Here is a 12989-nt window from a genome sequence, read left to right on the forward strand (position 1 = left end):
GCAAGCTGAATGGTGCAGCCCAAAAAAAAGGAAATAAAATCAGAAATGAAAGGGAAGAAGTAAAAACCAACACCATAGAATACAAAGAATCATAAGGGATCACTATGAACACCGATATAATACTACATACACCAATAAAATGTACAACTTAAGAAAAATGGAAAAATTCCTAGAAACATACAATCTCCCAAGACTGAATCAGGAAGAAATAGAAAATATCAATAGACTAATTAACATCAACAAAATAGAATCAGTAATAAAAAAAATTCCTACCAACAAAAGTCACAGACCAAACAGCTTCACAGGTAAATTCTGCCAAACAGTTAAAGAAGAGTTAACACCTTTGCTTCCTAAATTATTCCAAAAATTTGAAGAAAAAGGAATGCTTCCAAACTTATTCTATGAGGCCAGCTTCACCCTGATACCAAAATCAAAGACACAACAAGAAAAAAATTACAGGCCAATATTACTGATGAACATAGAAACAAAACTCCTCAACAGTGTAGCTGATTCACTTTGTTATAAAGCAGAAACTAACACACCATTGTAAAGCAATTATATTCCAATAAAGATGTTAAAAAAAAAATCCTCAACAAAATATTAACCAACCAAATTCAACTATACATTAAAAGGAACATACACCATGATCAAGTAGGACTTATCTCAGGGATGCAAAGATGGTTCAATATCCACAAAGCAATCAGTGTGACAGACCACATTAACAAATTTAAGAATAAAAATCATATGGTCATCTCAATAGATCCAGAAAAAGCTTTTGACAAAATTCAACATCAATTTATGATAAAAACTCTCAAGAAAGTGGATATATAAGGAACATATCTCAACATAATAAAGGCTTTTATGAAACACCTACAGCCAACATCATACTCAAAGGTAAAAAGCATTTTCTCTAATATCAGCAACAAGACACGGATGCCCACTCCCACCACTTTTATTCAACATAGCCCTAGCCACAGCAATCAGAAAAGAAGAAGAAATAAAAGGCATCCAAACTGGAAAGCAAGAAGTAAAACTGTCACTGTTCACAGATGACACGATACCATATATAGAAAATCCTAAAGGCACCACCAAAAAAACTATTAGAGCTAATAAATGAATTCAGTAATGTTGCAGGATACAAAATTAATGTAAAGAAACCTGTTGCATTCCTATACACTACCAATGGACTTTTAGAAAAAAAGTTTCAGAAAAAAATCCCATTTATAATTGCATCAAAAAGAATAAAATACCTAGGAATAAATCTAACCAAGGAGGTGAAAGACCCATACACTGAAAACCATAAGACATTGATGAAACAAACTGAAGATGACACAAGCAAATGGAAAGATATACCATGCTCACGGATTGGAAGAATTAATACTGTTAAAATGATCATACCATCCAAGGTAATCTACAGATTTAATGCAATCCCTATCAAAATACCAATGACATTTTTCACAGAACTGGAACAAATAATTCTAAAAATTTTTATAGCAGGACAAAAGACCCTGAATAGTCAAAACAATCTTGAGAAAAAAGAACAATCCTGGAGGTATAACACTCCTTTATTTCAAAGTACACTACAAAACTACAGTCATCAAAACAGTATGGTATGGCACAAAAACAGACACATACATAAATGGATCAGAATAGAAAGCCCAGAAATAAACCAATTACTCTATGACAAAAAGGCAATAATATACAATTGGGCAAAGACAGCCTCTTCAATAATGGTGTTGAGAAACCTGGACAGCTACATGCAAAAGGATCAAACTGAACTACTTTCTCACACTATATACAAAAATGAACTCAAAATGGATTAAAGACTTAAATGTAAGACCTGAAATCATAAAACTTCTAAAAGGCCCGTGCACCACAACTACTGAGTCTGAGCTCTAGAGCCCACGAGCCACAACTACTGAGCCCGCGTGCCACAACTACTGAAGCCCGTGTGCTCTAGAGCCCGTGCTGCGCAACAAGAGAAGCCACCACAATGAGAAGCATGCGCACCACGACAAAGAGGAGCCCCTGCTCGCCGCAACTCAAGAGAGCCTGCGTGCAGCAATGAAGACCCAACTCAGCCAAAAATAAATAAATAAATAAATAAAATTTATTTTTAAAAATAAATAAATATATAAATAAAACTTCTAAAAGAAAACATAGGCTGTATGCTTTGACATGGGTCTTAGCACTATTTTTTTGGATACATTTCCTCAGGCAAGGGAAACAAAAACAAAATAAACAAAGGGATTACATCAATCTGAAAAGTTTTGGCACAGCAAGGGAAACTATTAACAAAACAAAAAGGTATTCGGAACTCTCTGTACTATTTTTACAACGTGTAAGCCTAAAATTATTTTTCAGGTAAAATTAAATCAATCAGTAGCCAAATTCCAACTCCTATACTCCAAAAGAAACTAATAATAATAATGAGTCATCATTGCCACTGTAAAACTTGTACATACTACATTAGATTCTCCTCTCAAATAATTCATTATTTGTTGAGAGGGTGGTAAAAATGGATAAAGGGGGTCAAAAGGTACAAACTTTCAGTGATAAAATAAATTGCATATTTGAAAGTTGCTAAGAGAGTAGATCTTAAAAGTTCTCATCACAAGAAAGAAAACTTCTTTAACTATTTAAGGTGACAGATGTTAACTAGACTTACTGTGGTGATCATTTTGCATTGTATATAAATATCAAATCATTATGTTGTAAACCTGAAACTAATATAAGGTTATATGTCAATTATACCTCAATAAAAATATAAAAAAGAATCCATGTTTTGCTGGAGCAATGGTAATTACTGCATTTTCTCAGTGATTTCTTTCTTTGAGGGTTTGCATTAAAGATTCAATTTCAAGTACATTAAGGGTGATATATATGCTTTGTTAACTACTCAGATAACTGTGTACCTTCAATGTTGTGGAAATTGGAACTCTTGTACATTGCTGATGGGAATGTAAAATGGTTACAGCTGCTATGGAAAACAGCTTGGCAATTACTCAAAAAGTTAAACACAGAACTACCATATGACCCAGCAATTCCACTCCTAGGTATATATCCAAAAGAATTAAAAGCAGGAACTAGAATAAATATTTGTATACCAACGTTCATGGCAACACTATTCACAATACCCAAAAAGTGGAAACAAACCAAGTGTCCATCAACAAAAGAATGGATAACAGATAAATTAAGATGGCATATACATACAATTCAGCCATAAAAATGAAATTTTGATATATGCTATAACATGGATGGACCTTGAAAGCATTATTCTTAGTGAAATGTCAGACAGAGAACAAATATTGTATGATTATACAAAGTATCTAGAAAAGGTAAATTCATAGAAACAGAAAGGAGAATAGAGATTACCAGGGGCTCGGGGGAGGAGGGGATGAGAAGATATTATTTAATGGGTACAGAGTTTATACTGGGGATGATGAAAATTTTCTGGGTATATATAGTAGTGATAGTTACACAACATTATGAATGTATTTAACGCCACTGAATTGTACACTTATAAACGGTTCAAATGATAAATATGTTATATACATATTAACATGATTTTTTTAAATTGACCTGCCAAGTAACAGATTTACATAAACAAGTAGATCATACACATCTCTTTTTTTTAAGACTTTTTTTTTTTTTACAGCTGTTTTAGATTCACAGCAAAACTGATGGGAAGCTACAGAGATTTTCTATATACCCCCTGCCCCAACACATGCATAGCCTCCCCATTATCAATATCTCCCATTAGAGTGGTACATTTGTTACAAATGACGAACCTACACTGACAGTTTTCATAGACCTTTAAAAATAATTTCTAACTCTCTACTGAGTCTCTGTTGAGTCACGGTCATTATATTTTTTTCCTTTAATTCTTTGAACCTATTATAAGAGTTGCTTTGAAGTACTTTTCTACTATATCCAAAATCTGGATCCACTCAAAGACAGTTTCTATTTGCTGTTGTTTTCCCTGTATGTGAGTCACACTTTCCTGTTTCTTTGCATGTCTAGTAAGCTTTGGTTAAAAACTAGACGTTTTAGAAAATACAGTGTAGAAACTCTGGATTCTATTTAATTTTTCTGGTTGCTGTTCTTTGGAAACTTGCCTGGACTTAACCTGCAGACTCCCTCCTCTTGTAGTGTGCAGTCACTGGTATGTCTGTTCAGTATTTTTTTCTTTTTTTAATTCTTATTTTTATTTATTCCTAGGGGTCACACCTGTGAGATCAGACACATTTCTATCAGGTCAATCTCTCTAACTCTTTGCAAGGTCAGGAGAATCATTCCATACCTTTCCATTTTTTTCCTTCATTAATCCTGGAACACTTCTACTTACTTCACTTCACTGCTCCCTTTTTCCCCACAACTTTTCCACTAGGCTTCCAGCAGACGAAAAACAAGAAACAAGCAAACTAAAAACTCAGCAGAGAAAAAAAAAAAAAAAATCCTATCAATCAATAATACCTTTAAATTTGCCTTTCTAATTGAAATGTGAAGAGCCACCAAGAGAAATGAGAAGCTGACCATAGGCAGGTAAAGGATTCAGGAGGTAAAAGGTGGAACTTAAAAAAGACAATAAAATTGCCCATCTCAAAATAATTAAAAATAGCCATGGACAAAGGAAAAGGAAAAGGAAAAGAATCTATGGATTAGAAGAAGGCAAAGGAACACCTCACTGGAAGTATGTATTCTATGCAACAGGAAAACAAAGAAAGTCATACTGCTCATTTCAGTATAATTCATTATTACGTGATGCAGTAATGAAAATATGAAAATTAAAGCAGCTCTGCCTCTACTACTCACCTGACCTTAAGAATATATAAAAGAGAATAACTATTTAAATCACAAAGTTGTCTTATATAGTAAATAAAAACGTACATGTAAGAAAGCACTTTGTAACCTGTGAAGTCTTTTAAAATAATGCCAAATTTATTTAGACACAGAGAACAAACAGGTTGTTGCCAGAGGGGAGGTGGGTGAGAGGATAAGTGAAAAAGGTGAGGGAAATACAAGATGTACACACTTGTAGTTACAAAATAAATGTTACCTGTATGAAATGTACAGTGTGAGGAATACAGTCGATAATTATGTAATATCTTTGTATAGTGACAATGGTAACTAGACTTATCGTGGTGATCATTTTCTAATGTATAGAAGTATCGAATCACCATGTTGTACACCAAGAACTAACATAGTGCTGAAGGTCAATTATACTTCAAGAAACAAACAAACTTAAAGGAAAAGATCAGATTTGTAGTTACCAGAGGCGAGGAGTGGTGAGAGTGGGAGAATTGGATGAAGGTGGTCAAAAGGTACAAACTTCTAGTTGTAAGATAAATAAATATCAGGGATATAATGTACAACATAATATAATTAACACTGCTGTACATTATAAATGAAAGTTGTTAATCAAGTAAATCTTGGGACTTCCCTGGTAGTCTAGTGGTTAGGATCCGGCACTTTCACTGCTGTGGCCCAGGTTCAATCCCCGGTCGGGGAACTGAGATCCCGCAAGCCACGCAGAGCGGTCTAAATAAATAAATAAAGTAAATCCTAAGAGTTCTCATCACAAGGAAAAATTTTTTTTCTTTTTCTTTTATTTTTTATCTACATAACATGATAGATGTTCAATAAACTTAATCATTTCATGGTGTATGTAAGTCAAATCATTATATTGTACATCTTATACAGTGCTGTATGTCAATTGTATCTCAATAAAACTGGAGGAAAAAAATAAAATACATTACATATTTTTAAAAATAAATGAAAAAGACAAATTTTAGACTAGACTATTAAGGAATGTATTCTCTCACTACATAAGCACTAACAGAGATATGAATTATTAATTTGGGGCAAATGTAAACATACTTAAAAAATTAATGTGCTTTGATATTCTTTGAAGAAAACTTCTATCTATCACAGGGTAATAATAATGTTCTTATTTTTCTTGGGGAAAATAAATCAAACACTTAGAAAGCTCTAAAGTGGTTTCTTAAAATTGGTCACTCCTCTTTGGAGACTTAATTAAGAAAAAAATTTCCTCTTGAGATATATCATCTTTGCTCAACTTTGAACATATGATTAGCTTGCACAGTAATTTGTAAATCAGTTAGCTTCCCACATATCTTAGGAACGAACTAGTTCAAAGAATAAACATATTTTCTATATTAACAAGAAATAACAAACTAACTTAGTTAATGCACAAAGAATTAAATTTGCCGACTATCAAAATTTTTACCCTAAAAATTACCGTCAATAATCTAGTTTATTTTAAATTTACCAAAACAGTTGGTTTTCTAATTCTAAGTGTTGATACCAATTCAACAATCTTAATTATTGTAAACTAATTGCTTTGGGAATTACCGTTTTTCACTTCTACCTGCAAAACCTGCAGACTGATTTACCCTCCTGCTCAGACTGACCAGCCCACAATGACGTACATGAGACCCAGATCAAAAAGCAAATGCCTATGAGAGGCAGGCAGTTAATCATAGTTGAATTAAGCAGGAATGACTGGGAGCAATGATGACCTGGACAGATCACACCCAATCTAAAGGCACAACCAATACTCCGCGCAGCCAACTACTGCTCAGGAAGTTGGCCCCCGAGCTGCTAGATCTTCCCATTCTCACAGAAAACAGAAATCTGGATTTTGATATAAAACATCTTCATTTTTAACTATTAGCAACTGGTAATTTAAAACTGGTAAAAATATAGTTTTGAACAAAACATCTGTGGGGCTTCCAGTTTGTGGCTCCTGTATTCTTCTTAAACACCTGCAACCTTCCCCGCTTCGCTTTCTCATTATTTTATCCCCATCACCTTCTTCTCCAGAATAGTCAAGCCTAAAGAATACGGAAAAGGTTAAGACATGGAATAAAGAAGCCAGATGTTGTTAAAGGGTACAAAGTTGGAGCTAGAAGGGGAATAAATGCTGGAGATCTAATGCACAGCGTTGTGATATAGTCAACAATACTGTCTAATACACTTCAAAGTTGCTAAGAGGCTACATCTTAAATCTTCTCAGCACAAAGAAAGAAATGATAGTTAGGTGACAACAGCTAACCACTACCAGTGATAATCATACTGCAATACATAAATGTATCAAATCAATAGGATGTACACCTTAAACTTATATAAAATTATACAACAAATATATCTTAATTTTTATTTTAAAAAAAAGGAGCTAAAGAACACCAAAGCTCAGGAATCTTGTTACTAAGCTTGAAGTAAACATACTTCAGCTTAAAAAGTATGAAAATCAGAGCTACTCCTGCAGCCTTAGTGGCTCCACGTCAACTAGTGACTACATCCACTCAGCAAACAAAATCATAAGGCTTCTTCAGCAAGCATGGAGCATAGAGCAAAGCCAAGCGTTTGCAAGAGCTTGGGAGCCAAGCGGACTGGAGCTGGAGACCCAACTCTGCTACTTGATTGTTACCTCTACCTTCTTATCATTTAAAAGCTAATGATATCATCAATTCTAGAATGCTGTTATGAGAAATAAAATATTATACATAAAGCACCTAGGCTTGGTGAATAACCTGCAGATGACCAGTGCTTAATAAACAGGTGCTAAATATATTGATGTGGCTTGTTATAATCCTTACAACTTTGTACTTTTTTAAGAAGAAAGCACTGGAGAGAGAAAAATTTCTGTCTCAGGGCCTATCTGTGTCAGTTTGTGTACATGTTCTCCCTGCTGTCTTCCTCCCTCAGACAAATTAAAAAATACTCTGTATTTAGACATTATTCCATTATTCTTATGATCAATGAATTTCAAGTGGTTTCTAACTCTTGTCCTCAGGCAGGAATATAAACAGAAGAGATAAAAAAATAATTAAGATGTCTGGCATTTTACTGGAATAAGGCCCTAACTCTTCCCAGTCAAGCCTTTTACCATTGTATCACCATTCAGTTTGCATTTTTCTTAATATATAAAACAGAGCACAGGGGCTTCCCTGGTGGCGCAGTGGTTGAGAATCTGCCTGCCAATGCAGGGGACACGGGTTCGAGCCCTGGTCTGGGAAGATCCCACATGCCGCGGAGCGACTAAGCCCGTGAGCCACAACTACTGAGCCTGCGTGTCTGGAGCCTGTGCTCCGCAACAAGAGAGGCCGCGATAGTGAGAGGCCCGCGCACCGCGATGAAGAGTGGCCCCCACTTGCCGCAGCTAGAGAAAGCCCTCGCACAGAAACGAAGACCCAACTCAGCCATAAATAAATAAATAAATAAATAAATATTTAAAAAAAAAAAAAAAAAACAGAGCACAAATTGTGATAAAAGCCACCTATAGAAGTCAAGTTGTAACCTCCATTCAAATATAAAAATACTTCAGTGGCTGTTTTGTTGGGTTCTACTGCTTTAGGCTCAAACTCCCTAACACAGTTTATTTGGCCCTTCCCAGTGCAACCACCATTAATCTCTGCAGCCTCATCTCTCCTTCCTTTCTGCCAAGCTCTCCAAATACACTGTACTCTATACAATGTACTCCTGTACATGCTGTTCCTTCTAACAGGGACACACTTTTTACAAAATCTGTATCTTGCAATAACAAATTAGTTTGGGATCTTTTAAAGAATATTTCATTAATGTTTAAGATATGTTGTATTTCTAACGAGCAAGATTCTGCTGAGAAGTTAAATTGAGTTTGCACCTCCTGAACAAAACCAATCTCTAGAACTCTTTAGGCTGTGACAATTATAGTAATGTGTTTAGAGAAATGAATAGCGTTTTAAATAAATGGCCAAGGGCTTCCCTGGTGGCGCAGTGGTTGAGAGTCTGCCTGCCAGTGCAGGGGACACAGGTTCGGGCCCTGGTCTGGGAGGATCCCACATGCCGCGGAGCAAATAGGCCCGTGAGCCACAATTACTGAGCCTGCGCGTCTGGAGCCTGTGCTCCGCAACAAGAGAGGCCGCGACAGTGAGAGGCCCGCGCACCGCGATGAAGAGTGGCCCCCGCTTGCCACAACTAGAGAAAGCCCTCGCACAGAAACGAAGACCCAACACAGCCATAAATAAATAAATAAATAAATAATTTAAAAATAAATAAATAAATGGCCAAATAATTGTGACTTACTGATCACCCAAATCTAAGAATGTATTTTAATTTTAAAAACTATTATAAGCATAAATGTAAAGAAGTTCACTCAGGGAACTAGTTAAAACCCTAACCGCCTAATAAAATAAAATATAAAGAGCTATAAATATTATACTGATGACACCTAAATATTCTCCATAATTCTAGAACTGCACTCTAACCAATTAAAACAAACAAAATGCATAGCATGCCAAGGGAGAGAAGAGTCTTTAAAAGGTAGAAAATTTCACTAGAAAAAACAAAGTGCAGAAATGTCAGAATGAATTATAATTCTAAAGGATTAACTAAATGAAACTGAAAACAAGCTAAAATCCAGCAAGTCATTTTTAATTTTTAAACAGTAGATCAGGTTAGAGGGTAGAGAGGGATGAAAAGGCAGAGGCAAGAGGATTTTTAGGGCAGTGAAAACACTCTTGTATGCTATCAATACTATAATAGTAGATATATGTTATTACAAATTTGTCCAAACTCAAAATATGTACAACACCAAGAGTGAACCCTAACGTAAACTATGGACTTTAAGTGATAATAATGTGTCAATGGAGTCCATCAATTGTAACAAATGTACCACTCTGGTAGGAGATGTTGATAACCAGGAAGCTATGCATGTGTAGGGGCAGAGAGTATATAGGAAATCTCTGTACCTTCCTCTCAGTTTTGCTGTCAATCTAAAAGTGCTCTAGGGCTTCCCTGGTGGCGCAGTGGTTCAGAATCAGCCTGCCAATGCAGGGGACACGGGTTCGAGCCCCGGTCCGGGAAGATCCCACATGCCGCGGAGCAACTAAGCCCGTGTGCCACAACTACTGAGCCTGCGCTCTAGAGCCCGCGAGCCACAACTACTGAAACCCGCGTGCCTAGAGCCTGTGCTCCGCAACAAGGGAAGCCACTGCAATGAGAAGCCTGTGCACAACGAAGAGTAGCCCCCGCTCGCTGCAACTACAGAAAGTAGGGCACAGCAACAAAGACCCAATGCAACCAAAAATAAATAAATTAAATAAATAAATATTTTTAAAAATAAATAAAAGTGCTCTAAAGAATAAAGTCTATTAATGGGGCAGAGAGGAGGAGATCAGAAAAATTATAAATCTTTGCTAGCCATAGAAGACTAATTTTTAAACTATTATAACTAGCAGTTCTGAGTAGACTAAAAACTACATGATAAAGCTAGCATAATTTAGCTCTGGATTTGTATTTGAAACACTTTTCTTTCCATATCCTAGTGAGACCCCTTCGAAGCATTCTTTTTTTTTTTTTTAATTTTATTTATTTATTTATTTTTGGCTGTGTTGAGTCTTCATTGCTGTGCGCAGGCTTTCTCTAGTTGCGGCGAGCGGGAGCTACTCTTCGTTGCAGTGCACGGGCTTCTCACTGCTGTGACTTCTCTTGTTGCGGAGCATGGGCTCTAGGCGCGTGGGCTTCAGTAGCTGTGGCTCGCGGGCACTAGAGTGCAGGCTCAGTAGTTGTGGCACACGGACTTAGTTGCTCCACGGCACGTGGATCTTCCCGGACCGGGGCTCGAACCCGTGTCCCCTGCATTGGCAGGCGGATTCTCAACCACTGCGCCACCAGGGAAGCCCCGAAGCATTATTAAGTGCTATCTCCTAACAACTTTAGAAAACTTATTTAAATAAATTGTATTCATACACCCCTTCTGTTCCAACACACATTCTCTTTTAGACACAAATTATTTACCCTCGTCAAAGGTCTACTGAGTATCTACTGCACATAGTACATTCAGAAAATATAAGAAGATCCTTACACTCAAGATCCTTCCTCTGAGGTCTTACAGTTCAGCTCTGGGAAAAGGTCAAAATGGCCCTGAGAGACTCCAAGTATGCAAATGTTAAAGACAATCAACGAGCCTGTCCTTCTGTTCCCCTTCTTGGAACACTTCTCTCTTGGTTGAATCCTTCTTATCTTTCAAGTCTCAATATAAAGGCTATCTCTTCACAAATCTTTGTTGACACCATCCTGCTATTTTCTATGGCAGCATCCCACTTCTTTCTTTCATTGCTGTTGTTTTTTTTTTCCAATCTGTAATTACATATTTAGTTGCTTGTTTACTGGTTTATCATCTGTATCCAATAACAAACTGAACACTCTATGTGGACAAAGACTCCATCATATTACCAGTAATCAGCAAAGCACTCAGTACTGAATGATTAAATGAATGAGTACATCTGGTGCTCAGGAGAAGGTCTGAGCTAGAGAGACTGGGGTACAGGTGATAACTTAACCATGAAAAATGGTAAGATCACCTGTGAGAAGTGTATGGGGTTAGAAGAGAACCTAGAACCAAGACCTTGAGGTAGCCCAACATTTAGTTTTAACAGAACAGGCAAAGAAGACTAGGATACAGAAGTCAGATAAATCAAAGCGAAACCAAAGAGAGAGTGTTTCAAGGAGTATTTCAACTGCAGAATTCTGCCAAGAGGTCCAGTAAAAAGTGAACAGAAAATGATCCATTAGATTTCACCTCATTAAGGTTAATGGTGACCTTAGTGAGAGCCATTTCAGAGCACGTAGGATCTGAGAACAAATTACAGAGTGATTCCCAGGTGAGGAAGTAGAGACACTATCTAATTGTTAAAAGTGTGAAGGACAACAGAGAGGTAGTAACCAAGATAAATGATCCTGAACACCCAGGAGGTAAATATAATAGTATATCTGTATAGCATGAGATTCAAACAAGCAGGGAAAGCAACCCTCACAATCCTGAAAGTACACCAGCGTAATTCAATGGTCAAATAATGTTAATTGTTGGTGTTGCTAGTTAATAAACTGTCTCCCCATTAGACTATAAATGACCCAGTGAGCGCAGAGATAACGTATGTTTTATCCATGCCTAGGTTCCTAGGAACCTAGAACAGTGCCTGCCACACAGTAGGTGCTCAATAAATATTTCTAAGTGAATTCATAATTCTGAATACAATCTCAACTACTGTAATAGCCACCTTGATTGTCTCCTCTGATCCATTTTATTTTTTTTTACTGTGAGACGACTATGTCACATAAGCATAAACGTGTTTTTACAAATATTACTGTCATTACGCCTTACATCCCCTATCAGACGCTCAAGCTTCTTGACAGCGGAACTTCTGTCTACTCATCCCATGACCCGCTCAGTGTCTTGCAGGAAGTAAGGCTAAAGAATCCTGAACCTGGAGAAATGGCTTCTTACTAAAGAGCTGTGACAGGTATTTCACAGTGATTCCAAGGTCAACCAGTGGACCCTGCCGCCCCAAGCGCGGAGATGCCAGAACCGGCGCTCCCCCGGACTGGAGCCGCGGCAGCCGCCTCCCCGGCAGAGGGCGCGGCAGCCACCGCGACACACAACCCCCTCCAAGTCGGCCGCCGGCCTCAGTCCCCGCCCCCGCCCCCGCCCGGCGGTCACCTGCAGCGGCTGCACTCGGGCCTCCGCTCAGCCGGCTCCACGGGCAGTTCCCACAGCCCGTCCGCACTAGCCCCGTCCGCCTCCGCGTCCAAGGCAGTCGCCGCCGGCGCTGAGCCGCCCTCCCGCCGCTCCTCCTCGTCCGCCTTCTGAGAGCTAGAGGCCCCGGGTAGCCGCGCGACGGGGTCCCTGGGTGTTTGCGCCTCTTTCTGCGGCTCCATGGCAGGCGCTCAGGTCCGACCGTCACATTGAAGCCCCACTGCCGCCAGGGGGCACCACAAGCTGGAGAAACCAGCCTGCGCCGCCTGGCGCCACGCACGCACGCCACGTACGGGGGGCGGGTCTCCGAAGCCCAGGCTGGAGACCCCGCCCCGCAGCGGACAAAGAATGAACCCATTGGTCTGTCCCCAGTGGGCTAGTTCACCTAGAACCCGGAAGGAAAGTGTGGATTGTTCTGGGGAGCAGGTGAGGTTAGGAAAGCGTCTCG

The 12989-nt window shown here is 38.4% G+C and overlaps 1 protein-coding gene across 1 annotated transcript in view; it reads right to left on the bottom strand.

Moving 5' to 3' along the window:
• DTWD2 (DTW domain containing 2) overlaps positions 1-12732 on the bottom strand; it is a 120537-nt gene extending 107805 nt beyond the window's left edge. The window contains exon 1 of the mRNA XM_068534219.1: positions 12506-12732. Coding sequence (XP_068390320.1) covers positions 12506-12723 — 218 coding nt within the window. The 5' untranslated portion in view covers positions 12724-12732. The remainder of the gene's footprint in view (positions 1-12505) is intronic.
• Between the last annotated feature and the right edge of the window lie 257 nt (positions 12733-12989).

This window comes from Eschrichtius robustus, chromosome 2 (assembly GCF_028021215.1).
Source record: "Eschrichtius robustus isolate mEscRob2 chromosome 2, mEscRob2.pri, whole genome shotgun sequence".
Taxonomy (NCBI): domain Eukaryota; kingdom Metazoa; phylum Chordata; class Mammalia; order Artiodactyla; family Eschrichtiidae; genus Eschrichtius; species Eschrichtius robustus.